We start from the raw sequence: 27,845 nt of genomic DNA, 5'->3' as shown, positions 1-27,845 counted from the left end.
AGAAGTGAAACAAAGCTTTAATGGTTGCGGGGCCCTCAAGGGTCCAGGCTTTAAAAGAGGTCCTCGGGGCAGGGGCATCATACAAAGTAGGCGGCCAGGGCTGCCATCTTGTCCTTGGGCCGCCGTGGGTTGAGCCTCCCTGCAGGGCGGCGGCCCCTGGCCCGTCCTCGCCCCTGCCTCTTTCCAGGACCGCTGCGGTGCATAGGGTGGCAGGGGGCCGCATGCTTCAGCTCCACCAGCTCCTGGAAGACTGGGTCACAGAAGACACAGCCTGTGTGCTGGGTCTCATCTCCCGGTAGGGGCGACTTGGCCTTGTTGAAGTCAACATCTACCAGGGCGGCCTCACAGGCCTCACAGGTGTCCGCAGAGACCCGGACGCGGTGGGCATTCTCAAAGAAGTGGACCACCACGCTGCACTTGTTGCAGGCCATCTTCCACTTGGGGCCAGAGGTGGGGTCCAGCACCAGCACGCCACTCTCACATTCTACGCACTGGCCGATGCCCAGCATGCTGAGCGAGTGCTGACAGGAGGGGTGTGTGCATTCGTTGCAGCCCATCCCTGCAGAGAGATGAGGAGAGGAGGTGGCCTCAGTTGCCACGGGCCAGGAGGCCACAAGCCGACCCATGGACAGTAGGCACTGGGGAGGAGGCTGTGAGCCAACCCAAGAATGGCAGGCACTGGGTGGGAGGCTGGGGCTCACCTGTGCTGTCTCCCCACCTCAGTGATGAGCTGGTCCAGCTCAGAAGTTAAGGGATTGAAGTTTCCAGAGAAAATTCCAGTGAAATGAGGAGCACTTGGTGCTCCCCCTCCCCTTCCCTCTACTCTGGCACAGCCCACCCACCAGGTGGCAGTCAAGCCCTCCTTTTCTCTCCCCAGGCTGCCAAGGCTAGGGGGATGAGACCAGACCGCCTCCCTGCCTCCAGGCTCACCCACTCCGCTCCTCCTCCAGCCATCTCACCACGACCCCCACCCCATGCTCCAGTGATTCCCTCAGGCCTCTACCCCCAAGCTCATGCAGCTTGCCTCCCCTCCCCACCTCTGCCACCTTTGTCCAGGCGGTCCCAAGGCCAGGCAAACCCTCCCTTCTACGCCCTGCCTCTCAGAATCTCCCAGCTCCTTCAGCACTGGGCTCCACACAAACAGGCCTCTCCCCATCTGGGTGTTGTTCCCAACCCCACCCCCCCCCCAGATGGCCAGGCCCCTCCCTGTCACTAAGCGCCCTGTGTTCACTGCATTTACCTGGATCTGCTCCCTGGCCTTGGTCCACTGGGTCTGGCACATGCTTAGGACACACCAGCTGCCTACCTGAGGCTCTCTGACCCTGACAACCCTGTTCTAGTGGGCAGTATTATGTGGACCCGGGCCTCTCTCCCCTCCCCCAAACCAGTGACCTGTCCAAGAAGAGCTCCAAAGACCACCACGCAAGGTGCCGTGAGAGACCCTCCCCAAACACATGCACACAGGAAGCGTCCCACAGATGGGAGCCGTCATCATTCCCACAGCCCTGGGCCCACAGGCTCTACCTTTCTTCATGTCCCTGAAGGGCGGGTGGTTGTAGCAGTAGGGGCACAGGGGGTAGCTCTTGCCCCGGGAGCCTGAGGACCAGAGGACGAGCTCAAAGTCGTCCAGGGGGCAGCGTAGCTCCTTGTACAGTTTGATAGTGCCATTCTGGGGCAGCGTGTAGGTCTCGTCACAGTGAGAACAGTGCAGGCGGCTGGGCTTGGCCTAGAAGCAACAGGCACAGACTGCAGAGGCCTCAGGATGAGGGGGCACCCCAAGAAGCTAGCAAGAGCTTCTACACCATCCAGACTACCCTCCAGGCCACAGTGACAGTGATGGCCCTCGCAGAGGATAGGTCCACCTCCCCCCGTTCTGTGAGGAGGGGACCAGATTCCATGAGCTATGTTGGCAGCAGGTGGCCGGCAGGCCCTGTGCCTCCTCAGGCTCACAGGGGGCAGCGGCAAACTGCAGATGGCCAGGTCTCCCCTTCCTACTCTGCCCAGGGGGGCTGGGCTTGGGCATGGGGACTTTTACCTGGATGTACTTCATGAAACGATGACACTTCCCACACCGGGAGAGAGGTTTGCCAGTGGCAGCGAGAGGTGAGAAAGACACTTCCATCAATTCATCCATGCCTGAAGGACGAGAAAGGCAAGAATGGACATCGGACCCCTGCCCGGTGCCCCACACAGCCAGCTGGCACCAAGAGGTGTATAGAGCACAGGCTCAAGGAGCAGCACCAGAGGAGCCAGCTGTTGAGAGCCTGGGCCCAGGGAGCCGGGAAGTCTCCAAGCATTGGCCCAAAGCTCTGCCTGGCATTTCCCGACCAAGCCCCTTTCTGACCCTGCTGGACCAGACAGGCCACTGGGTGGTAAAACCTGCTTCCCTCTAGTCTGACTTGGTTAAAAAGGAAACTTTAAGCTCAGTCATTCATTCATTCAACACCTATTAAGCACCTACAGTATGCACTGCCTTGGGTGTGGCTCTGGGAGAGGCACAAAGATGGAGGTGATGGCACCAATACAAGCTGCACTTGCGAGGGAGACAACTGACATGGCAGAGGAGCCAGCCTCGGCTCGGTAGTCAAAAGGCCTGAGTCAAAGCTGACCCCAAGTGACCTTGCCGCTCCTGTCCCACTTCCTAGGAGTATCTCAAGTGTGAAGATGGGAGGAGGATGGTTCAAGGAGCAGAGGGGGAAGAGAAGTCCCCTCTGGGATGGGCACTGCCAAGAGGGCAGACCCCAACAGGACAGGTTCACTCATCATGGGGCAAGTGCACGTCCAAACAATGGGCGGGTGTTTCATTTCACACTCAGCTACAGGCTGGGACAATCAAAGGTGGCAGGGGCCGATGCAGCCCCCCACCCCATCCTCACAGGCTCCATCTCACTGGACTCTTCATCCCCTTGGACATATTTCTCCTGAGAAAGTCCAGGAGAGTAGGAGGCCACCTGTTCAGTGCAACACTATCTGAAGTAGCAAAGATGCAGGACGGGAGGTGCCCATTTCTCAGGGAAGGGCTGAGCCCACCATGGGCATACAGAAGCCTGCCAGTCCTTTCTGGAAGCCTGTCCTGGTAAACGTCCTGCTTGTCCTTCTGCTGGTGCCATCATAAGAGGTGGCAAACAGGAAGAGCTTGAACTTGTTCAGAGCCAGGACACAACTAGAGGCGCCAGTGCAGAGGCCAGAAGAGCAGGTGGCTGCGCGGTGCCCCCGGGGACCCAGCTTGTCTCCAGCCACTGCTGGATGAGATGCAAGGGGAGCTGGTTACCTCAAGGTGTCAAGAGGAGTGACTGGTAGGAATCAGTGGGAGATAAGGGCCCAGCGCTTGGAGACCATGGGGCAGTGGGCCGGAACCTGGGCTGTGAGACCAGGAGGACCAACAGCTGGGATCTGAGAAGGGGCCTGCTGAGGGCCCTCAACCTGGAGGGGCAGAAGCAGGGTTCCAGAGCCCATGCTGCCTGCATGATCAAGGGGGTCAAAGGGGTACAGGGACAAGAGCAAAGGAATAAAAGACAATGGTCTGGGGTGGCTAGGTGGTGCAGTGGATAAAGCACCGGCCCTGGAGTCAGGAGTACCTGGGTTCAAATCCGGTCTCAGACACTTAAGAATGACCTAATGGTGTGGCCTTGGACAAGCCACTTAACCCCATTTGCCTTGCTAAAAAAAAAAAAACCTAAAAAAAGACAATGGTCCACTCCTAGGATGGCGCCTAGCAAACAGTAGGTGCTTAATCAAACACTTACATTCCGCAGGTAGCCACCCAACTGAGACCACCCAGCTGTGGGTTCTCCATGTTTCCCTACAGGCACTTTGCAAAGGGTTTTCTTCTCCTGCCAAGGGCTGAGCTGCCTGTCATAACCTGGGATCTTAGGGGAGAGCCCCCTCCCCCTCCCCACAGAACCCTGCCCTGGGAGTTTGTGGCACTTCTGCTCTCTTCAAGGTTCTTCCCTTTCTATGGCTCAGCTGTCTGACCTGGCCTGTAAGGTATGGATGCCCCCCCTGAGCCAAGGCCCAAGCCCCTGGGCAGAGGCTGAGAATCCAGCGGGTTGGCACCAGGTCAAGACCTGTCAGACCTGGGCTTGAGCTCTCACTGGGGGGTGGGGTCCCCTCTCTCCAGGAAGGCAGCAGACAGGACACTCCCTGGGCTCACCAGGCTGCCCCATCAGAATACAATCTCCTTGGTAGCAGGGGCTCCTTTCTTCTGCCCAACTCCCATCAGAACGGGCACACAGCACAGCAAACGATTAACAAAGGTTGTAAACTCACCCAACTTCCTCCTTGCTATCCTTGGATGGTGGGTTTCTAAAGGGTCTTCTCTGCATCTGTCTGGGGCCCATGGTCAGACCTCGGCCTGCTGAAGCCTGGGGTCCCCACTGGGAGGAAGGGGCCATGGCCTCCTCCTGCACTAGTGGCCCCAGCTTCTTCTGGGTAAGGGAGTGCTGCTCTGCTGGGGGCATGGGGGCTATGCTCCGCTGTATCTGGCACCAGGAGACAGAGGGCCTGGGGCCGAGCCCACCCTGGCTGGGGGAACCCTTGGGGCCCTTGAGAGCCATCTTGGGGGGCCCCCTACACTAATGAAACTGCAGGTCCAGGACCTGTCCCTGACAAATACTACTAAAGGGCAGCTCCAGGAAAGCCCCATTCAGCTACTGCCCCCTCCAGGAAGCCCTTTCTGATCTCCCAGGAGGGGGGAGCTCAGGAGAGGGGGGCTTGGAAGCCCAGGAAGCATCCTTGGGATGAGTTTTGCTAAGGGAAGAGGACAGAGCTGGGAGACCCAGTGCCCACCAAGGATGGTGAAGGGCCAGTTACTTCCCCTGCCCACTGCCCAGGTACCTAAGCCCTAAAGAGGGAAAGAGGCCCTGTGAGGAAGGCCCTGGAGAAAGCAAGGGGAGGAGGCCCCAGCAGGAGTCAGGAGAGGTGGCAGGGCCTCACCTGCGATGGAGTCCACAAAGTAGTGAAACTTCCTCTTGAAGATGTTTAGAGTATGTTCCAGCACCTGTTGGTAGTCAGCCTTGCCCAGGGCAATCAGGCTCAGCTGCTTCTCCACGGCGCTTCGGATCGTCGGGAGCACCAGCTCTGCATCTGGCCAAGAAGCAGAGGGCAGGCAGGTGGTCAGCAGCCACCTTGCCCCGGGCCCAGCCAGCAAGCCTCCCCAATTTCTGACCCGGGCTCTTCCGCCCACATGTCCCTGACATCACGGAGTAAATGACTGATGCCAAAGGAGACACTTGGGCAAATGGGTCTCAACTCCCCCCAGGCCAGGCCCGGTCACCAGGAGGGAACACTTGTCCATCTGTCACCCCTCAAGGTGGTGAGTCAAGACAGGTCATCAACATAGTTTTGTTGCCTCCTGTGTCACGACATCATGCCAATGCCTGGAGAATGTGCCACAGATAGAGGACCCGGAGACTGGGGAGGAGGGGAAAAGCCTTGGGGAAAGGCCAAGGAAGGGCCTTCCAGCCTGGGGGAGTTGGGGAAGTTGTTGGCACTGGGGGATGGTGAGGCTGGGTGTGGCAGAAGAGGCTGCCTCATCTGTGAGTCCTCTACAGGTAACACATGTGTGCACGTCCCTGCCAGCTCAGACAACCCAGGGCCCCACGAGCATCCCAGCTCTCACCCTCCCTTCCGTGTCCAGGCCATTCCTTGACTGGCCTGAGACTTCTCTCTGGCCTGAGGCTCCAACTAAAACCCTGTCCTGCCATCTAGTGAAACCCTCTGGTTTTGGAGCCCTCCTCCCGGACACTCGGCCCCTACCTATTTTGTAGTAGCCATGGACCAAGACGATGCCCAGGTTGGTCGGTCTCAGCCTGCGCCCGCTCTCCACAGTCACATAATTCCGCTGGCATATGTTGTTGATGTGCACAGGGATACTGGCATCTGTGCCTGAGATACCAGGGAGACGAGGCTGTGGGGGTCTCCTCCCACCCCCCCTTCTCTCCTAGTAAAGACTACTGAGGCAGACAGAATCCTAGTTTGGGGTGGGGTGGGAGGTAGCCCAGATAACAAGGGTTTATCTCTGGGTCCTGGGGCTGTCGACAGATCGTGGGGTCCCAGTGGGTCCTGTCCATGTCCTGTTTCCCACCACCTGTGGCAGCTTCCAGACCAAAAAGTGGCTCAGCTCAGACCCTCTCTTGCTCCCAGCCTGTCTTGCACATAGATCAGAGTCCTTCCTGTATTCAGGGGCCAGGGAATCAGAGAAGCTGGGGGGTCCCCGGGGACCAGGAGGGATACTCACTGGATCTCTCCCAGTGCTTTTGTTGTGATGAGTGAGGTCGGGGCAGTGCCAGGGGAGGGAAGGATATAGGAGACAAAGGACAAGATGTACAAAGGAGTTGGAAACCTGGGTGATGGGGAAGAGGGAGGATGTCCTTGAAGAGGTAAGTCAGGAGGAGGGGAGAGGGTCTTCAGGCCATCTGGGGAGAGTGACCCTTGCAGATAAAAGGGGCTTCCTAAACAAACTGGCCTGGCAGGTAGCTCAGGGACGACACATCCAGAGAAGAAGTGTGTGTGTGTGGGGGGGGGGGTCAGCTCTGGGACCAGAAGGCTCAGGAGGCCCCACCCACAGAATGGGTCCCTCTGCTTTGTGGGACCTTTCTCTAATTTGTCCTCCTGACTCTTCCAGAGGAAAGGCCACAGCTTGGTGCCAGGTCCCAGGAGAGCACTGCCTGCTGCTGGGCAGAGGTACCTACCAATCCCATGCTTCTCCATCAGTGTGATGAGCTCAGCCTCGGTCAGGTAATCGGGGGGGCTTGTCTGCTTCTCCAGCATCTTCACTTCGCTGAGGGCAAAGATGTCCCCCTTCTGGCAGCTGGGGAGGCTCTCCTCAGGGGGGATGCTCTGCCAAGGCATGATCTCAGTGAAACCTGGACAAACAAGCAGCCCCCAAATCAGACCGGTCTATAGACAAAGTCTGGCCTGGCTTGGGGAGGAGGGAGTCCCCCCGCTGGAAAGTTTCAAGAACAAGGGGGAATGACTACTGGGAATACTGCCAAGGAAATGCCTGCCTCTTTATGTGGGGAGTGGGACTCCCCCAATGACTTTGGAAAGTCCTCCAAGACTCTATGACCTTAGACAGGGGTCACTGGCCAGACTGCTGTCCATCCATCAGCCTGGGAGCTCCTTGTGGTCAGGGCCTGCCTTTGGCCCTATCTCATGAAGCCCCTCCCAGGAGCCCTCTCCCATCAGGGGGATCGGCACTGGCCCCACCTCAGCCTGCTCCATCAGAGGGAGCTCCAGGTTGTGGCTGCTGGTCCCTTGGTGGGGCCTCGAAGAAGCCCCAATACACCTGTCTCACAGACAGCCCTGCCCCCCCCCTCTTGCCCGGGGAGACCTGCCTTGCCTTGTTGGTCCCTAGGACATTGCCATGCCCAAAGGAGCACTGCCACATTGTTGATGAGAGAAGGCACAAACCACTAGGCCGTTCAGAGCCCCTACAATTTCCACCGAGTTCTCCCTCCTCTCCTTAAGTCTTGCTGGAAGATGGAGGGGACCCTGGGCTCTCAGAGGATGCACAGCCAGGTAGGGAAGGTCCCAAGGGAAGCCAAGGTCCTGGGGAGGTATGGATGTAGCACCAGAGGGCCACTTCCCACCTCCACCAAAGGTTGAGGCGCAGCGCACTCGGCTTGCCACTCTCCTCTCACCTGGGGAGATGAGCGTCTTCCCTGAGCAGGTGAAACGCTCTGGCCCGATCTGGAAAGAGATGGTGTTCTGGAGATATTTGCAATCATAGCTGACAGTGGCAATGAAGTGTCTGGTGATGTATTCGTAGAGTCTCCAGGCGTCACCCCCTGAAACAAGCCATGGGCCAGATAAAGCCAGGTGCTCCCCACGATCTGTGCTGCCACCTCTCCTCTCTGATCCGGCCAAAGGGCCCCGAGTCTCCCCTGCTCATCCTCCAGGCCTGACTACTTGGGAACCCTCTACCAATGTAGAAGGGCCTTTTCTTGGAGCAATGCAGGAGGCTAAAGTGTATTCCTTTGGACATTCCTCTTTACGGGCAGGGGAAATTATGTCAAGGACACTGCCTTTCTCAAACCACCAAGCTGGTGAGGGAGTCAGGATTCAAACCCGACCCTACAACCAACACCAGCTCCCCTACAAACCTCCTTGGACAATCCTCCCAGAATCTGAAGGGTTGAGATGGTGGGCTGTCCTTGCTCCTGGCACCCAAGTCTCTTGAGTGTCTCACAACACCCCTCATCTTGCTCCCAGAGCCTCACTCTCTGTCACCCTTCACACTAGCCCCTCCAGACAGCAGGGCCAGGGAGAGCTCTGAGGAGGGGTCAGGAGAGTCCCAGGGCTGGTCTCCCCACTTCCTTTCCCAGCAGCCTGGGTATGGCTTGGACCCTTTGGGGGCTCAAGGGGCTCCTGGGCATTCCTCTGTCCCTGACCACTCCTCTGATTTCCCCAGCCATACATACCTAACTCTGCCTCTGTAGCAGATCTCATGGGTGTGATTGGGGGGTGGTCCCCTGCGTCATGGCCCTTTCTTGGCCGGTTGATGCCATCTGCTAACAGCTGCTTCACCTGAGGGAGATGAAAGAAAAGCCCAGGAATGGAAGGGAGGCCTCTCGGGTGCCCCACAGGCAAGGAGAGTCACGAGAACAGCACCCACAGAGATGTATGGAGACTCAGGACTTGACCTGAAATAGGAGTGATACAAGGCATTTCAAGCCCTCTTAAGAGCGATGACAGCCAATATCTGACGCCACAGAACAGAACAAGCTGGTCTGTGAGGGGAGATCTGAGACAGGAGAGAGCCTCGTCAGTGGGGAAGGGGCTGAGAGAGCGGGGGCACCAAAGATTTCTGAGCAGGGTTTGGCCAAAGGAAGACTCTCAAGTAGCCGATTCAGTGTGGATGGGATTGAGGCAAGTGGAGACAGGACAGAAGACTGGATGGGTCCAGGCAGAGGGAATAAGGGTGCAGGCTGCCTCGTTTTACACACTGGCTGCTCTGGCCAAAGTAGCTGTCTGTCTATTCTGCTTCCCAACCTTTGCTCAAACTGTCCTCAGCCTTCACCCCAGCCCTTCAGCTCCCCTCAGAAGCCTGATCTAAGGGCCTCCCCCTCCTCCTCCTGTACCCTTGGAGTGACCCCTTAGGTAGGAACATGATACAACCTCTTCTTCCTCTGTGCCCCTTTATTTTTATTTTCTTTTTAGGTTTTTGCAAGGCAAATGGGGTTAAGTGGCTTGCCCAAGGCCACACAGCTAGGTAATTATTAAGTGTCTGAGACCGTATTTGAACCCAGATACTCCTGACTCCAAGGCTGGTGCTTTATCCACTGCACCACCTAGCCGCCCCTCTCTGTGCCCCTTTAGAGGAAAGCTCCTAGAGAACAGGGCTGCTCTTTGTCCTGCCTTTATGGGACCAAAACTCAGCCTAGAACATTGGGCATCATGCTCAGTCTCTTTAACACTCTGCACTCTAAGTGGGTCTGATCTGGGTCTGGTGCAGTGACCAAGAGCCAGTCAGTTCCCCAGCATGCCCTGCTCCCTTCTGAAGCTGCCAAGGTGGCATCAGCTCATCTGGGTCACTTGGTGCAGGGAGGCAAGTCTGATCCGGGCCTCTGTCTCCAGTACCCACCCCCATCCTGGGTCCACCTCCACCTCTAGGGCAGAAGAGGAGGAGTCTATAAAGCTGGATGGACACCTACAGAAACCACCAAATCTAACCAAGCCAAGGAGCGGCTTGGAGAATCTGTGGCAGTAGTAAGTGAGTCATCCATCCTCCCCCACCCTTTCCAGCTGGCCCCAGGCCCCCAGAAATCTGCTCCCAGTTCATACCTCTCTCTAGAGAGGCCTTGTTCAGACTTTGAGCCATGCTTCCCAGAGTAACGCGCTTCTTGCCCTTGGCCCAAGCAGCATCCTGGAAGGAGCTGCCACTGCCATTGCCACTCACCGTCTGGGCCCAGTAGGGGTGGTTGGCTTGTTGCTTCAGGGACCCCTTCAGATCAAAGTTCTCTGGATAGTGGGTCGTCTCTGTCCGGGGATAACTGATGTAGCCCTGGGTGTAAAGTCTTTCTGCTATCTGCATGGCATGCTGGGGTCCCATTCCTACAAAAAAACGGGCTCAGATGGTCATTTGGTTGGAGCAGGAAGGGCCCTGAGGGGTCCTCAATCCCAATCTTTTCTATGACAGAGGAGACCCAGAGGACCCAAAGTCATGCCCAGCTAATAACTGTGGGAGGATGTGAAACCAAATCTCCCCGATGCCAAAGGCGGCACCTTACTCAGCAAACTAGCTAGTGAGCAAGGTGGAAGGCCTGGGGGCACACGAGGGACTGGAGAGGAGCACCTGTCCCACAAGGCCTAGGCTCTGAGTCTGCACCATCAAAGTCCACACCTTAAATTTCTGACAGTCTCAGGGCACCCCATGTTTCATGTGTGTTCTGCTGCTCCTCAGCCGGCTAAGGGAGTCCAGACAATGATATCCGGCCCTGCTGGCTCAGCACTGGCAGCTGGGATTATCGGGGTCTCTGGGGCAGACGGCAACCCTCCCCCACTCAGTCTGTAGGCCACTGCCAACCCCAGAGTGGCCTCTTAAAGACAGCAGCATCCATGCATTCATGTGACACCTGGGGTTTGTAAAAACCTATCTCATAAGGAAAGCAGATGCTGCTATGATCTGCATTTCAGAGAGGAAACCAAGGACAGACTGGATTCAGGCCACACCTGAGCCAAGACACTGCCGGGGCCTCCATCTTGTAATGTGACCTCCGTGAAGGGCTCACACCCCATGACCCCAGGCCCTTTGGCCTGCTCCCAAGACCCAGTGAAGAGCCTCCCAACTGCCTCACCTACCCAGAGAGGAGCTGGCCACGCGAAGCATCTCCACTGTGTTCAGGGCCAGCGGTCTCTGCTTGGCCTTCTCCTTTCGGCTCGTCCCTTCCACCTTGAAGAGGAGACATCCCCAGACCCATCACGAAGGCTGTGAGAGGAGCCTGATCTGGCTTCACTCACCCGGGCCTCCAGGGCTGTGCCAGGCTGTGTGACCCTGGCGAGTCATCACCTTTCCTGGCCCTGTGATTCAGAAGTGGTGGTCTGCCTCACACCATTCAAATCACAGGTGGCCCCCCCATATTATAGCACCCTCACTACCAGACAGCAAATGGAGGCTCAGGGTGAAGCAGTTTTTGATCTCTAAATGCAACTGTTGTTCTGGATGACTGGCCAGGCCCCTCTCCCTCTGGCCCTTCCTAACAGGCCAGCCAGTTCACTAGCCTCTCTCTAAGATGAGGACTACAGATGAAGTGCCTTCAGGCTCTCCATTTCTAGTACTCTACCAAGGTAGGATCCTCACCCGGTGGGCAGAGAAGACATGGGGCTAGGTGAGCAGGAAATTCCACTGTCTGCTAATGGAAACTCACAAATGACAAAACAGCAGAGAAGCCACTCTCCAGGCCTCACTGTCCTGCATGTGGTTCCTTTGAACAAAATTCACAGAGGAGGCAAAGGTCACCCTGCACCCATGGAACATGTGTCCCTGTGGCTCGGATGCCACCAAAGGCACAAAACACAAGTTTAATGACTGGCAGCAGCAGCAAGGGACAATCTAATGCTCCCAAAGTGAACAGGGACAGGCCTGAGAAGCTACGCTGAAAAGGCAGCCTCAGAGTGGGAGAGGGCAGAGGGGAGAGCAAGTGTGTGTGGTGTGTGTGTGTGTGTGTGTGTGTGTGTGTGTGTGTGTGTGTGTCTGCTCACCAACACTCCTCTGCCAGCCACTTGGTGGAGACTAAAACCCCAAGGCCTCCAGATGTTTGCCAAACAGCTCATAAGCAGCTCCTAGGAGCCAGGTGTAGAGCGGACCAGTGTTGTGTGGGGCAACCTTGGCAATGACTCCTGGAGCCAGACCCTAACCGTGTAACCAGACAACTGGACGGACAGACAGGAGGGAGCTCAGAGGCCAGCTTGCATGTGGGGGTGGGGTGAGCATGCAGGTGTGCAACCACGTAGGGTGACCTGTGGTAGCACAACCACAGAGAAGGGTGGGAAGATGTGGGTCTATGCTCTCTGTTCTGAGCCTCAGCCCTAACCTTGGGAGGAGGAGAATACAAATGACCTTTGCTTACCCTGTAGATGTGATGTCTGGTATTTGTGACTGCCCCCCTCATCTCTCTCCCCTTTTTCTCTGTACCCCCATAACTTAGCCCAGGGCTTGCCGACAGACTGAATGCCAGGGCAAGCCACAACAGAGCAATCTCTAATTGCAGGCTTGGATGAGGAGGATCACGGCTAAGCTGGCAGCCTGTTCTACAGCCTGAGACCCAAGGCAACGGCCCACCCGACTAACACACCACACACGCATGTCCTCACCTTTGCTTCCTTTTCCATCCTGGTGATGTTTAGGAACATTTGCGCAATCTCCCGGTCAAACACTCTCACACGATCCCAGTCCAAAATGACTGAACTGTCCTTGTCAGGGTTAATCTGCAGCAAAGAGGGGACCGTTAAGAGTCAAGTGGCCAAGCTTGGGCCTCCCCATGCTTCTTTGCAGTGATGGGGGCTCTGGGTGTAGGATCCTGCTACAGATGTTGGTGAGCTTTGCTGACCTGCTTCTCTTCTCTTTTTTTTTCCTTCTTTGTTTTGTTTTTTTTTTTTTTTTGCAATGCAACCAGGGGTTAGGTAATTATTAAGTGTCTGAGACTGGATTTGAATCCAGGTACTACTGACTCCAGGGCCGGTGCTCTATCCACTGTACCTCCTAGCCACCCCTCCTTTGTTCTAAGGGCTGACTGGGAGACAAGGAAGGAAGGAAGGAGAGGTGTTGTGAGATAAATAAGATTGTCAGGCTAGTCTTTGGAGCAGCTGGGAAGTTCACTGAGGTGACCTTATTCTGGAGCTTGATGCAATCAGTCCCATGATGATGACAAGGAGTAGACTTACTGTGTACCAACCACAGTGCTAAGAACTCTACGATTTATATCTTATTTATGTCGCAACACCTCTGAGAGGAAGATGCTATTATTACCCCATCCCCCTTTTACAGATGAGAAACTAAAGCAGACAAAGATGAAGTGATTTGTCCAGGGTCACACAGTTAGAAGGTATATGAGGCTGGATGTGAACAGAGTGTTTTTGACAACAGGCCCAGTGCTGTTACCACTGTACCACCTAAAATCTCAAAAAAATAAAAATAAAGGAAGGGATTGGACTAACTAATCTCTAAGGTCCTTTCTGGTTTTAAATCCTTTTTTGCTTGCTTTGTTCAGTTGTTTCCAACTCTCCATGACAGCATACGAGGGTTTCTTGGCCAAAATACCAGTGCTTCTCCAGCTCAGCTGACAGGGGAGGACCTCTCTCTAGGCACTGTGGTGCCTCCTGGCAGCCCATGGTCTACATTCTCTGATCCAATTGAGACCACCGTCCCGGTAAAGAAAATTCTCTGCCTCATGCAGCCATCATACATATTTGCCATCTCCTTTGGCTTAACAACATAAGAGAAGGAGAGATTTTATACACCCATTGGCTAGTGATCAGCTGGAAACAAAGCCTAGAGAGGAGGTCCTGGATTTGGAGCTGGAGTCCTGTGGTCAAGTCTCAAGATTACTTGGAAGTATGGCTCAAGGATACCATTTAGCCTTTGTGTGCTTGTCTGGCCACATATAACTTGCTAAGCCCTTATGAATTTTCTGGTTCTGAGGAGGTGAGATGTCCTCTCTGAATGTGGATTAAAGTGACCATTCCAGGATCCAAGTCATGCAAGAATGGAGGGGCTTACCTACCTGCAAGACACTGAAAAGGAAACCGACTTCAGGGGTAGTGCTTTATCTCCTAGGTCAAGGGATGAATGTGGGAGCCATTACAGCTCATGAAGATGTCTCTGGACATCCTGCTGCAACTTCAAGGACCCACCACTGTGTTGCTGGCAGGCAAGCTCCCCTGACCCTCTGAAGGGACTGGACCAGCTGACCCCAGGCCCAAGGGGAAGGGGCTTGATATCAATTATGAGCCTATGGTCTGTCTGAGGACACAAAAAGATACCCAGAGCCCAGTTATGCTGAGGTGTCTCTGTGGAATCTGAACACCAGGTCTATCACCAGCATCTCAACGACTTCACAATCTAAAGCCAGATGAGTTTTTTCCTGGGCTTGGTTCTGAGATTCAGCTGCCATTCTCCACATCCTCAACCCTCCTGTGCTAAGCATCCTCTGTCCATTTCCTATCTTTTTTTTTTAGGTTTTTGCAAGGCAAATGGGGTTAAAGTGGCTTACCCAAGGCCACACAGCTAGGTAATTATTGAACCCAGGTACTCCTGACTCCAGGGCCGATGCTTTATCCACTGAGCCACCTAGCTGCCCCTCCATTTCCTATTTTCAATGAGGATTTCTAAACAATAGAGTTTCATTTCCATTTTGTCTCCTTCCCTATTTCCCCTCAGAATTTCTCCTTTGTCCATTTGTCACTGTAATTCCTCCATCACATGGAATTCGCTTTGTTTCTAAAGTTGCTGTGGCTTTGATATCCCCTTCCTCTGAGATTACACAGAATGGTTTCACAATTAATTTTCACTGTATCAAGTGGGGATAGTCTGCTCATTATTCCTGGTGATGTTTCATTTCTTTGTGAGAACTTCTGCATGTTTTTCTTTAAGGTATCGCTACTGTTATTTTTGAGAGGGACATTGAGGAGGCAGGATCAGCTCTCACTGGCATCTTCTAAAGGCCTGGCTGTAGATGGGAGAGCCATGGGAACCAACAGGTAATATTTTGGCATGCCTTTATATGTCACACTGGTGTCATAGTATTTGCCTTATCAGAGGGAGGGAGAAGGACTGAGGGGAAGGAGAAAATTTGGAACTCAAATTGTAGGAAAAAACGACTGCTAAAAAGAAATGAATGAAGAAACAAACAAATAAGAATGAAGAAAAAATAAAAGTCACATGAGGCTCAACGCAGCAGGATGAGAACTTGTTGGGAATCCCTCCCTTGGTAAAGAACTGGACATCCAAATGGGAGGTTCTAGGGTTCTAGCAGAGAGCCAGCTAGCTGAGGAATGCCAGCAACAGCCTAAAATCTCTTTAAGGACACCAATTTGCTTTTTAATCCTCCCATCCTCAGGCCCTTTTCCTACAGTCTAAAGGCTAAATGGACAGCCAGCTCTCCTTCCCTGCATGCTATCCCCAGCAGTTAACTTTGTATGAAGCAAAATAGAAAACCAAATTCACTTGGTCTCCACATCTGGGGATCTAGCTACAAATCCTGGTCAATTTGAGCCTGTTTCCTCCTCTAAACCACTTCCCTGATCAGCTGCTGGGGAAGAAGGAGGGTGCTGCAGCCACAGGAGCTCCTGTGCCCTGGTTAATGAGGAAGCAGCCAAGGGCACCACTGTGGTGGCTTCTGGGGGCTATGAATACCACGGGATGGAAGACAGTTGTTTGTCCTTCATATAAAAGAGGACCAATGACAATCACAGGCTTGGACTGAAGTGACAGTAAATGACAAAGTCATTACCTCACTCTTTTTTTTTTCAGGTTTTTGCAAGGCAAATAGGGTTAAGTGGCTTGCCCAAGGCCACACAGCTAGGTAATTATTAAATGTTTGAGGCCAGATTTGAACTCAGGTCCTCCTGACTCCAAGGCTGGTGCTCTATCCACTGTGCCACCTAGCTGCCCCTTTGCCTCACTCTCTCAAACAGAATCATTCAAATCCAGTGGCAGGACAAAAAGTCAGAAGAACTGGCCATGACCAGAGATACGAATGGCCTTGGTGCCTTCAATGTCTAACTGAGCTCTGAGGCTCCCCAGAGCCTGCTTCAGCTACTTTCATGGCCATTGGAAGAAATTGTTCTATCTGCCCATTCCACTGGGACAAGGCTTCACATGCTTGGAATATACATTCCCCTAACCTCAGTTATCCCTACCCTTAACCTGTTTTGGTTCCTCTTCTGGGACAGTTTTATTGAGGTGCTGCAGTTTCTTGGAACCCAGATGAGAGCTGGTACAGAAGAGAGAGGAGACACCAAAGAACCTGAACTGTCTCTGGGTGGGACCCCTTTGGGTCTAATTATCCAGATGAGGCCATTCCCCTCTGCCTCCCTCAAGCTTCAGAGGTGGCCCTTAGGTGCCCACACTGCCTAGGGCTCAGAACCACAAGGGAGAGGAGGGAAGACTGAGGACAAACTCCAGAGGACCAGTCCACAGCATTCCAACCACTGCAAAAGTTTCCCTATGAATATCCCCAACAAGAGGGCTTCCAAGCTCTGGGGAAAGGCCTCCAAATCCCTCCAGGACCAGGCTATTCCACTGTCAAACAACACACATTGTGAGGATATTTTCATAGATCAGGTTGAAATCTGTCTCCCTATAATTCTATCAATTCTTCCCAATGCAGCCCAACTAAAGTTAGTGCTTATCTTTCTTCTCTGGGACAACATTTCAAGTCCTTGAAGCCCATAAGCATTTACTCTTTACTTCTCTTCTGTAGACTGAAAGCTCCATGTTCTTTAAAAGTAACTCCCGTTGTAGAGAATGGCTCTGAGTGCCCTGGCCATCCTCCCTAGAACAAGAGGGCTGATGACCAGGCATGTCCTTCCAAGGTGATCTGCCCTGGGCAGAGGACAATACCAGACGTTCCCTCAGTCTGTCTCAATGGCCCAAGAGTTTCCCCAGATATTTCATCTGACATCCTGAAGGGCCAGCCCCAGCTTCCTTGTGAACTCATACAGTTGATTTCTAGAAACCACAGACAAGAGCCTGGCTTAGGCCAAGCCCCTGAATCTGAGCAGGGCACATTCCAGGCTGAAGATACTATCAGTGGGGGTCCATTAGTTCAAAACCCTGACACAGAACCTGGAAAGAGGAACCAGTACAGGTCTCCAGCCACTAGACCCCCCACCCCACCCCCACCCCCAGAAAAAAGGGAAGATACAAAGGACCAACCTTGGCCTGGAGCACCCAGTACAGCTCGGGTTTGAATGATTGGATCTTGTCATGTCTTTCCACACAGAAGCCCAGGGTAGGAGTCTGACATGGCCCAAAGGAGATGAGTGAACTGTCTAAATTGCCATACTTCCCCTGAAAGTATTTGGTCTGAAACCTAAGGAAAAAAATAGAGAGGATTGAGTGCTTCATTCATCTGTTCGTCCAGAGGGCCAGGGCTCCAGCCCCAGTGTTCACAGGCTGCCTGCGTGAGCCAAGGGCAGTCAGCACCCAGATCCCCCAAGATGTCCACCTGGCCTCTAGGTACGAATGGGTGGATGCTTGGGTGGCCCAGCCTCTGGGAGCCAGCCTGGGGCTGTCATTATCATACAGATTGTCCCAGGGCCATCAGTCACACTTGGAGTTTTGCCCCTGAAGCTGCAGTCACTCTGCCAAGTTCGTGGCCCTGAAACAGTGAGACACAGGAGGAAAAGGAAAAGGGCAATTGTGGTCTATGGGACCTGCTGGGAGAAGAGTTTCAGTCAATGGGAAGGCCTTCAAGAGAGGAGAATAGGAACAGTCATTATAATGCAAATAGCAGTACAAATCGACATCAAGTAAGATGCTTCTTTCACATTCTTGTGGAGTATGGGAAGTACATTCTTACTGCTATTTCACAGAGGGGAACTGAGGCCTTCAGCAGCTGTACAAGGCTACATGGCCAGTGAGCAGTGAAGCAGGAAGCTGAGAAGCCTCGAACCCATAAGTTGTAAGGAGAACATCCTGTCTGGGAAGGATGAACATGGGCTGAGGAGGTCTCCCAGGAGTGTGTAAGGGGACACCCAAAGGGACCACTTTGGGCTAAAGATGAACAAGAAGCTGAAATTCATTACCCAAGGCCAACCTCCACATCAGGTGGCACAGCAAAGGGGAGAAAATGGGTGGCCTGTACTGAGAAGAAAGGCTTCTTCCTTGTCAGAGGGAAAATGTTCAAGGTCCCACTCTGGCCCTTAATGCCCCCAAATCTTATCTAAAAACTGGCTTGTCCGTCTGTGGGAGCTCAGAGGAAAGGAGATGATGTCCAGGCCATGCATGGACTGGCTGCAAGACCCTCCCTGGCCAGGTTCTCCCTGTACCTTGTGAAAGCACAGCCGATCCGGAGATCAAGTTCCTGCCGAGCATCCACGGAGAGGGCCTCGTTGTGGTCAGGCTCACCCAGGCGGCCCATGGCATTACAGATGTCCGTGTCCGTGATGGAGCTGAAGCGTGCTCTGAACACCATCTTCTCATTGCCCCGAGGCTTGTTCATGACAGGTAGGACGGCATCAAGGACCTAGGTGAAGGAGACAGGCAGGGCTGAGCACCTCAAGTCATCAAAATGTGGGAGGTGGTAACTTTCTCAGAAAAGTAGAATGAGGCAGTGCCTCATGCCTCAAAATGTCAGAGAGAGAATTGTGGCATCTCTGTGAGGGGCAAGGGAGGGAATGAGTATTATCAAGTACCTCCTGTGTACTTAACCAATGTTAAGTGCTTTTTTTACAAAGAGGATCTCATTGGATCTTCACAACCCATTTTACAGTGGAGGAAACTGAGGCAGGCAGACATGAAATGACTTGTCCAGACTGGATTTGAGCTCGGGTCTTCCTGACAACAGGTCCAGAACTCTCTTCCTTCAGTCTTTGGAAGAGCTTCGAACAGTTCCTATTATTCCCAGACCATTTCCCCTGGGCCAAATGCTCCAGCAAATTGTCAAAATAAAGTAGGTGGAACCAGTCAGGCTCTTGTGGGAATGACTCACTGATCAGCCTCAAAGAAACTTGCTGCCAGATCATCAAGCCTGCTCCTGCTGCCTAGGCCTACACCGGTCACTACACTGCCTGATTCTAATCACTCAAAAGGGCCTTTCACGTGGGCCATCTCCTAGACTAGGAAGGCCTTTCCACCTTCCCATTTCATTCACATCTTCCCTTGAGGTCAAGCTGAGGGGTCATCTCCAAAAGTCTGAAGTGATTCCTCCCAACTTTACATTTTTTTTCTGGGATGTTTTCTGAGCCACTCCTGCCTAGGGCCCCCCACCTGTGTCCTCATCTCATCTCCCCTTAGACTAAGATCACCCAGGGAACAGACTGTTATAAATGTGATTCATTCTGCTCTGTACCAAGCATGACCCAAAGCCCAGAGGAGACAAAGAAAAATGCCAAAAGAGCTGCCATCCCCCAAGGAAATGATGATTTAAAGGGAGACATGAGAACTTCCAATTACACACAAGCCTCTGAGAAATAGACTCCCTGAGTCTGTAAGGAAAGTTGGGGACGCAACAAGGTGAGGAAGCAGAGCATGACAGGCATGGGGAGGAGGTAGGAAGCAGTGTGAAAGACATCTGGGAAGGCTTTAAACACCAAACCGAGGACTTCAGGATTGGCCTTGGATAATGGGAAGACACAAGAGTTTACTGTGTAAGGAGCCTGGGGCCACCATGTGGCAGCTGGACTACTGGAAGTTGAGACAGGAGTCAATTTGACCCCAATCTGGGTGGGAGGTGATGGGGGCCATGTGGTGGAAAGTGACAGGGCTGGATGCGGGAAAACTGGGCCCTGACACATCATTGGTGGAGTTGTGAACTGCTCATGTGGGAAAGCCATCTGGAATCATGCCCAAAGAGTACTAAACTGCTTCAACCCTTTGACCTAGCAATGCCACTACTAGGTCTAGGCTCGAAAAAGGAAAAGAATTCACAGGTTCTAAAATATTTATAGCAGCTCTTTTTGTGGTGACAAAGAACAGAACACTGAGGGGATGTCTGCTCTTTGGGAAATGGCTCAACAAGCTGTGGTCTGTGATTATGATAAAAAAAAAAACTAATATGCTGTAAGAAACAATGAGCTCAATGATCCTAAAAAATTTGGAAGTACTTGCAAAAAATAATGAAGAGTGAAATGAGCAGAACCAAAAGAACACTGTATACAGCAATAGCAATATTGCTCCAAGAATGACTCAGAGTGAATGAACTATTCTGAGTATTATTAACATTTAAACCAACTACAAAAGACTTGGGAAGGAAGATGTTGTCTACCTCCAGAGAAGGAACTGGACGCATTGATATAGTGAGTCTGGATGCATAGTTTGGATTTAAATAGATATACGTAGGGGCGGCTAGGTGGCGTAGTGGATAGAGCACCGGCCCTGGAGTCAGGAGTACCTGAGTTCAAATCCGGCCTCAGACACTTAATAATGACCTAGCTGTGTGGCCTTGGGGAAGCCACTTAACCCCATTGCCTTGCAAAAAAAAAAAACCCTAAGGGAAAAAAAAACAAATAAATAGATATACATATCTGTGACTATAGGTAGCTTTCTCTAGTGTGCAGTGAGGAGGGAAAGGAACAATTTTTAAATCCATAAATGACATTTGATGATCCAAAGACAATTCCAGAAGACTTGTGAAGGACAATGGTATTCTTTAATCTTTAAAAGGGAAATTCAGAAGAGGGGAAAATGTCATAGAAAACAGAATTCTGTTTTGGCCATGCTGAATCTGACATAGCTTGGGGACAGAGAGTTCAAAATATGAGGCCTGGAGCTCGTGAAAGAGACTAAGGATGAATATTCAGATCTCAGAATTATCTGCCCAGAGATGAAAATTGAACCCTGTGGAGCTAAATGAGATCATCACGTGAAGAAATGGTTTAGCAGGAAAGAGAGAACAATTTCCTGAAACCCCAAAGAGAAGAAAGTATTCTGGGGAGAGGATGACGGTGAGAATCAAAGGCTACCAAAAGGTCCAAAAGGAAGGAGTGAGAAAAGGTTATTGGTCAACTATTTGAGAGACTGCTCCAAATAGCTAAGAGTAAAGGAGAAGGAAATCCAAACAACCTGGAGGTCTCACCTTAACAAAATGGGCCAAGATGACAACAGATTGGAAGAGTTCGTGCTGTGGACCAACAGGTGCATTGTTGGTGAAGCTGTGAAATGGCACAACCATTTGGGGAAGCAACTTGGAATTATACAAGTAAAGTGATCACAGTGTCTCTCTAACCCTTTGACCCAGAGACTCCATTAATGGGCTTATATCCCCAAAAGGGCCTGTACACACCAGATATTTAGGGCAGTACTTTTATGCATTAGCAATGAATTGTAGTTGATTGGTTGGCTGGCTAGTTCTTGTCCTTTGGTATCGAAGAAGACCAAAATGACCTCACTGTATCAGTGCGTCTAACCATGGCTGACCAGACCAATATGAGCTTGAAATGCTCTGTCGCAGGTTGGGCACAAATAGTCCATGTGAACGCCTGGGGTGGGTACTCTAAAAGAATTGTAGTAGATGCTGACTGACAGGGAGCAGATAAACAGATTATGGCACTTGACTGTAATGGAATGTTCCAGTGCTGTAAGAAATGACGGCTCCAGAGACGCAAGAGTAGAGCTAATGAAATGAGGCAGAGTGAGGTCAGCAGAACCAAGGACATAATATGGAAACTGCCTTTAACAACACAAACAGAAAAACCCACCATAAAACATCAACAGTGATGGTTGCCAAACAGCAGAGAACAAACAGAAAAGAGGGTGAGGAGAAGACACTGGGGGAGTGGGGAGGGCCACAAGTGTTAAGCACTGCCCAAGTTTTTATATGGGATGACTCTGTGAGAGGAATTGTGGGGGGGGGGGGGGGGGAACTGGTATAAAAAAGAAAATACATCAATACATTTTTGGTTTCTTTGCAAGGCAATGACTTGCCCAAAGTCACTCAGCTAGGTAATTATTAAGTGTCTGAAGTCAATTTGAACTCAGGTCCTCCTGACTCCAGGATTAGTACTCTATCTATCTACTGCACCACCTAGTGGCCCTCCATACTTATTTTTCTAAAAAAACCCATTGGTTACTTGGGACAGAGGGAATGTTTGGTTGAACAATGGGGATAGAAGAGAGGAAGCAGTCAGAGGTACTGAGGGCCCTTCAGGGTCATGGGACCCAGGGCCCTGCAGGGAAGAGACAGATGGGCACAAGCTCTTGGATGCCTCGGGGGAGAGCTCTCAGGAATTACAGGGAGCTCATTACCTCTAAGAGCAGACCCTTCACACAGGGCAGCTCTGAGGGGACCAATTCCTCATCTGCAGCTTGGGTACATATAGGTGTTTGCAACTTGTCACCCACTAGACCAGGGGACTCCAGGGCAGGGGCTACCTTTTGCCTTTCTTCATATTGCCAGCGCTTTGCTCAGGGCCTGGTACATAGCAACAGTCTGCCTGCCTCTAGAAGTCCCCACCATGAACTTCCCCGCTGAAGACAAAGACATTGGTATTTGTGGGCCCAGGGTCCTCAGCACTCTTGTCCTAGCCTGGAAGAAGCACCTGCATTCTGGTCTAAGCCGGGGGCCGGCGCCTGGAGACACTCACCTCAAAGCAAATGTTCTCCCCTTCTTTATCACAGTCCAGCCAGAGCACAATGTAGTCACAGCCTCGGCCTTCTACCTACAAGTAAACCAGACATCCCTGAGATTCTCTCCAAACCTCCCTGCAACCTGGCTGGCCTTGGCTCTGGCCCTGTGCCTATGGTGGGGCTGAGGTCACCCTTTCCCAGGCAATGGGGTTAAGTGGCTTCCCCAAGGCCACACAGCTAGGTCATTATAAGTGTCTGAGGCCAGATTTGAACTCAGGTTCTCCTGACTCCAGGGCTCTATCCACTGTACCACCTAGCTGCCCTATTAATCACCTCTTAAGGAAGAACTGGGTCCTAAGTGGGTGGCAAACCCCTAAGGGGAAAGGGAGGAAGAGGTAGCTCTGAGAGGAATGTTGTGGAAGGGGGAAGAGGGAAGGTGTCCTTGGAGAGAACTGACAGAAGCCCATCAGTACAGGACATCCCATCCCAGTCCCACAGAGATAAGAAGGCCTGTCAGTGAGCCCCCAGTCATCTCTGGAGTGACTCTGGGGATGAAAACTCACCCCATGCTGAAAAGTCTTATATTTATGGTATGGAATAACACTTTGCTACTGTTCAGTCATTTCAGTCGTGTCTGACTCTGTGTGACCCCATCAGAGGTTTTTGTGGCAAAGACACTGCAGTGGTTTACCACTGTCTTCTCCAGCTCATTTGACAGATGAGGAAACTGAGGTCAACAGGATGAAGTGACTTGGCCAGGGTCACCCAGCTAGGAAGAGTCTGAGGCCAGATTCGAACTCGTCTTTCTGACTGCAGACCTGGTGCTCTAGCCCCACTGTACTACCAGTGGTGGTGCTCTAAAGTTTGCCAAGGGACCTTCAGAAGGGTAGAAACAGCCTCGGCAGCTTCCACCCAGAGGCCTCTACATGACAGGCCTTCAAATGCTGGAAAGAGAAAGAGGGGGATAGGCTTCCACCGCCCCTCAGCAACTACCCCCTGACTCACCAGGGTCCATTCTGGCCTTGTGGCAACGGAGAGATAAGGGGAGATGGTTGGTTTTGTCTCCTGCTCCCAGAGGGAGGGGGTGAGAGGAGCCAAGGATTCTCTCCAAGATCAGACTGGGCCTGGGTACAGTGAAGCTGGCAGCAGCCTGCAGGCCCAATCAGCCCAGAGCACAGAGGGGGTTGATGGGCCAGCTCAGGACCTCAGCAGCACACAGAGAGGGGCCATGTGGACCAAGGGTAAGAGTCCGGAGCTTGCAATCAGGGAACCTGCCCTCAGAACCCAACTCTGACATGCCCATCAATCTACTGAACCTCAGCTGTCCCATTTATAAAGTGGAGTCCCCACTATCTGTCCTCCCCTCCCCACCAGGGCCACCATGGTGGAACCCCCCCACAATAACAATGGCCCTTCAGCCACAGACCTGGAGGAACTTCACCATGCTCAGCTTAGGGTTGGCCTCCTTCTTCTCGGTGGGGGCTTTGCTGAAGAGTTCTGCAGGATCCACACGGTCCCAGTGGTTATATTTCCCTGAAAGTCAAAATGGTGCTAAGTGAGACCCTCTTTGGGAGTGGGACTGCTTCTGCTGGGCCTCTTGAGAAAGGCAAATTCCAGGAGGCTGGGGCCGACAGTGCTCCCAATGGGGGTGCCCCCATCAGTGGGGGGAGAAGGGGAGGAAAAGATAGACCCCGGCTCTATCATCTCCTGGCCGAGGACTTTGAGGCACTCACTTCATCTCTCCCAACCTTAGAGTAATAGTAAAAGTACTGGCAATGCTAGGGCACCACTTAAAGGTGAGCTATTAGTACCATCATTTAGTCCAACTCCTCAGTCATGGAGGGGACAACCTGAGGCCCCGGAAAGGAAGGAACTTGCCCAGGGTCACACAATGCCTTAGAAAAAAAAAAAATCACAGAAAGACAGAAGCCCTGAGTTGAAATCTGATCTCAAATATTCACTAGCTATATGACCCCGGGCAAGCCAGTTCACCTGTCTGCCTCAGTTTCCTCCACTTTTCCTCCTTCCTAGGATTGTTGTGAGGATCAAAGGAGATGATATTGGTAAAGTAGTCTAAAAACTCGAGCTCACGCTATCAGGATAACTTGGTGCAGACCTCACTGACAGAAACATTCACCCAAGCTAAAAGAGAGGAGATGGAGCTTGGTAACCAATGAGAGCCCTGGACCCACAGCTGCAGGACTTTCCCTTCCTGGAGCCTCCAAGGGTTGCATCTGTCCTAGAGAGAATGGCCTGAAGGTATGGGTGGGCTCTGTGTCCCCAAGCTCCCACAGGGGCTGCTCCCCCTGAGGATCACACAAAAACCAAACCTTCCTGGGTGGACACCCCCCCCCCCAACCAGGAATCCTAGAGACATATGCAAGGCTGCCTCCTGAATGGGGGAAGGGCTGATCCAGAGAAAGCCCCAGCTTAGGACTCTCCAGGGAGCTACAACTTTGACTCCATAAGGAAAGAAAGAGGCCTGCAGAATACCATTCTAGGACATTCACCAACCCTTTGGGTCAGGTTCATGAAAGCTGCTTCTGGCCAGAGCCAGGCAGGGACCATCTCCCTTCCGTCTGTGTCTCTTGGGCACCAGAGGTCACAGCAGGTGCTTAATGCCACCTCTTTGCTCAGAGATGCTCTCTGTCTACCCGAAGGGGCTGCTTCACTCTCTCTGACGACAGGATCCCCCAGAGGATCCCTCTACTCCTTGATGCCAAGCTTTCCTTCTTGGCCTTCTTGCACCGTCCCACTGGCACTGCCAGCCTGGGGATTCCTCCTCCAGGAAGCCTTTGGGGAGACCATCTGGCCTCTTCAACCACGGGGTGCCCCGGGTCTCCCTATTAGCCCAGGCCCGATGTGCTGAACGCTGAACCCAAGTGCCGTGGACGGGGCCTCACCGGTGAAGTCCAGGGTCATGACGTGGCCACAGACAGACGTCATCTTGAAGCGGACACTCTGCCCCCCGAAGGATCCGGTGTACTCGTGCACCGAGCAGGCTCCGTTCAGGCCCTTGTGCGAGGACATGTTCCCTGGGAGAACAGAACAGCGACGGTGAAGGAGGAGGCAGCGGCTGCTGCGGCCGGGAGCCAGGCCAGCGATGGGCACGGGATAGCGGGGGTCCCTGCATCTCAGGAGCCTCGAGGCAGAGTGGCAAAGCCCCCTCCTAGGATGATGGTTTTAAATGCACGACAAGGAAGCCCAACGAGCCAGAATGGTCCTACCGAAATAATTGTGAATAGAGCGAAAGAAATTGCAATTTAAGTAAAGACAAAACTAATTGTAAAAACCCCGGTGGCCGGGCCCGGGAGAGGTCTCCTTCCTGCAGACCCTTCCCCAGTCACAAAGCCAGCTGAAGGCGGAGCTAGCCAAAGCCGGTCCGGCCCTTCCTCCCAGCCGGAGACCCCCAGCCCCGGGGGTCGGAGGGCGCGGCCGTGGGGGCCCCCAGCCCCGGGGGTCGGAGGGCGCGGCCGTGGGGGCCCCCAGCCCCGGGGGTCGGAGGGCGCGGCCGTGGGGGCCCCCAGCCCCGGGGGTCGGAGAGCGCGGCCGTGGGGGCCCCCAGCCCCGGGGGTCGGAGAGCGCGGCCGTGGGGGCCCCCAGCCCCGGGGGTCGGAGGGCGCGGCCTCGGGGATCCCAAGCCCCGGGGGCCGGGGGCCGGGGGGCCGCGCGGCCCTCACCTCTGGACAGGATCTTCGCGATGGCCTGGGCCAGCGACGGCTTCTCGGCCACCATCAGCACCGTCTTCATGTCGCGGCCGCTCGGGGCCCACGGGCGCCGCTCCGACTCTGCGGGGAGGCAGGGGACCCAGGCCGGGCCTCAGGCAAAGGAGGCTCGGGGGGCTCCCGGGGCTCGGGGGGCTCGCGCTCACACGCATGCGTGCCTCCCCCGCCCCCCTCCTCGCCGGGCCCGCCCCCGGCCCCGCCCCGTCCTCACCGCTCGGCTCGCGCTCCGGCTCGGGCTCCGGCTCCGGATGCCGCTCAGGGGGCCGCCATGGCCTCGCCGGCTACTTCCGACTCACCCCGAGCACTTCCGGCGCGGCCGGCCGGGGTCCCGAGGGAGGCGGCCGCCGGGTCGCTCCCGCGCATGCTCGGCCGGCCGGGGTCGCTCCTGCGCATGCTCGGCCGGCCCTTCCCGCCTAGCCCGGGGGCGGGGCGGGGGCAGGCCGAGGCGCATGCTCGCCAGGGACGCCCGCCCCGGAGGCCGCTGCTGCCGGGCTGCTGGCTCGGGTCCACTTCCGGGGGAGGGGACCGCACGCTGTCGGTACCCGCCTCTGTCTACGCCTGCCTGTGCTTGCATCTCTCCCGTGTTTCGGGGGCTGCTCGGCGGCGGCGGCGGCAGCACAGCACAGCACAGCACGGGGCTCTGGCCCTCCCTGAGCTGGCCTCCATTACCTCATCACCCCAGACTCGGTGGGCACACCCAGTTAAATCTCCGAAGCCCAAAGGCTCCCAGGGGAGAAGGGCGGCCCAGGAACCGGGACCAGGGGTGTGGGCGACCCTCCCCGCCGCCCACCAGAGATCCCAGTGTCTCCATCATCCTCTTACGGACCCTGATGTGTCCCACATGGGCGACCGCCACAGCCTTCGGGCCCGTTTCTCCCCTTGCCTCCCATCTCTCCCCACTCCTGTCCACCTTCTCTTTTACCGTCAGTGATTTGCCTAAAGGGCACGGCTGATCATGGTATCTCCCTACTCCAGAAACCCCAGGGGCTCCCGACAAATGCTCGTCCCCCTTCCTGTCTAGGGCTTCCCCCTCAGAAGGGATTCAGAGTCTCTTTTGGAAAGATGTTTAATGTCCAAGGCAGATCGGGAAAAGCAGGGCTGTATGACACAAAAGTTTCATCACTGCATTAAAACTTCTAGTACTACAAGAGTTGGTTACAAAACTACAAAATAATCCCTAATTCCTATCAGGCTTTCCCAGATGACTGAGATAGTCAATATTAAGACTACAAAACCGAGGAGTAGCACTGAATTTTCCTCTCAATTCAGATCTAAAGTAATTCCCTTTAGGGAAGCCAGTTGAGGACTCAGCTCAGCCTCCTGGCAGCAGTCTTCCCATCCAACAGCCTCCTACTGAGCAAGCTGAAGCTGGACCCTTGACACCCACATTCCCGGGGTTGTCAAGATTAGGGAACCACAACTCAGAGCCGCTGTTCATAGTTAGGTGACAATCAGAGAGAAGCCTCAGCTTCAGCCTCAGGCGTGTTGGCTCCGGATCCCCCTCTCCTCACTGCAACTCCATAGGAAAGCTCTGAGGGTGGCCAGAAGCCCGATCAATAGTCGAAGCTGATGCCCCTTTTGGGCATCCTGAGAGGGTGACGCTTCCTCAAAGGGATCTCCTCTAGGGTCACCAAAGAAGAAGATGAGATAGTTGGATCCCCACACCACTTGGCCCCTGTCTCAATTCTCAAAGGATTTGCTCTTCTCATGTCCCACACCCCGCCAATCACCCCCCCACATAAACTGGGATCTGGTGAAGCTGAATGAGAAGACCAGAGTCCTCCAGAGAGACTATGCCCTGAACTCCAGGCCTGATTCCAAAGTTGCACAACCTTCATACACTCTTGTACCTGGGCTATAGGAAGCAGACCCCAAGAGAAATCCCCTGC

At 53.8% G+C, this 27,845-nt stretch overlaps 1 protein-coding gene across 2 annotated transcripts; it reads right to left on the bottom strand.

Annotated features, from left to right (window-relative positions):
• TOP3B (DNA topoisomerase III beta) lies at window positions 1–26,266 on the bottom strand. 2 transcript variants are annotated; one of them, XM_074206598.1, is made up of 19 exons: window positions 26,168–26,266; window positions 25,912–26,019; window positions 25,135–25,266; window positions 23,658–23,764; window positions 22,249–22,323; window positions 17,995–18,191; window positions 16,880–17,036; window positions 12,316–12,429; window positions 10,804–10,894; window positions 9,902–10,056; window positions 8,424–8,529; window positions 7,644–7,790; window positions 6,693–6,866; window positions 6,239–6,343; window positions 5,758–5,886; window positions 4,936–5,085; window positions 2,036–2,136; window positions 1,525–1,726; window positions 1–559 (listed from the first exon to the last, which is right to left on the bottom strand). In XM_074206598.1, the coding sequence occupies exons 2-19, from the start codon at window positions 25,979–25,981 to the stop codon at window positions 78–80; spliced, it is 2,694 nt and encodes an 897-aa protein (XP_074062699.1). In that variant the 5' UTR covers window positions 25,982–26,019; window positions 26,168–26,266; the 3' UTR covers window positions 1–77. The 2 variants fall into 2 exon arrangements, with proteins under 2 accessions (XP_074062699.1, XP_074062700.1); XM_074206599.1 differs by lacking the exon at window positions 6,239–6,343.
• Between the last annotated feature and the right edge of the window lie 1,579 nt (window positions 26,267–27,845).

This window comes from Macrotis lagotis, chromosome X (genome assembly GCF_037893015.1).
Source record: "Macrotis lagotis isolate mMagLag1 chromosome X, bilby.v1.9.chrom.fasta, whole genome shotgun sequence".
NCBI lineage: Eukaryota > Metazoa > Chordata > Mammalia > Peramelemorphia > Peramelidae > Macrotis > Macrotis lagotis.
Note: the sequence above shows the minus strand (reverse complement) of the source record. Positions and strands in the feature narration are given on the sequence as shown.

What these genes read in the sequence shown, in the direction of transcription:
- TOP3B (XM_074206598.1), bottom strand. Translation starts at nt 25,981, where the DNA reads ATGAAGACGGTGCTGATGGTGGCCGAGAAGCCGTCGCTGGCCCAGGCC. An exon ending in CATGACCCTGGACTTCACCG is followed by an intron (nt 23,765 to 25,134) that starts GTGAGGCCCCGT and finishes TTTGACTTTCAG; the next exon opens with GGAAATATAACCACTGGGAC. An exon ending in GGGAGAACATTTGCTTTGAG is followed by an intron (nt 18,192 to 22,248) that starts GTGAGTGTCTCC and finishes TCCTTCACCTAG; the next exon opens with GTCCTTGATGCCGTCCTACC.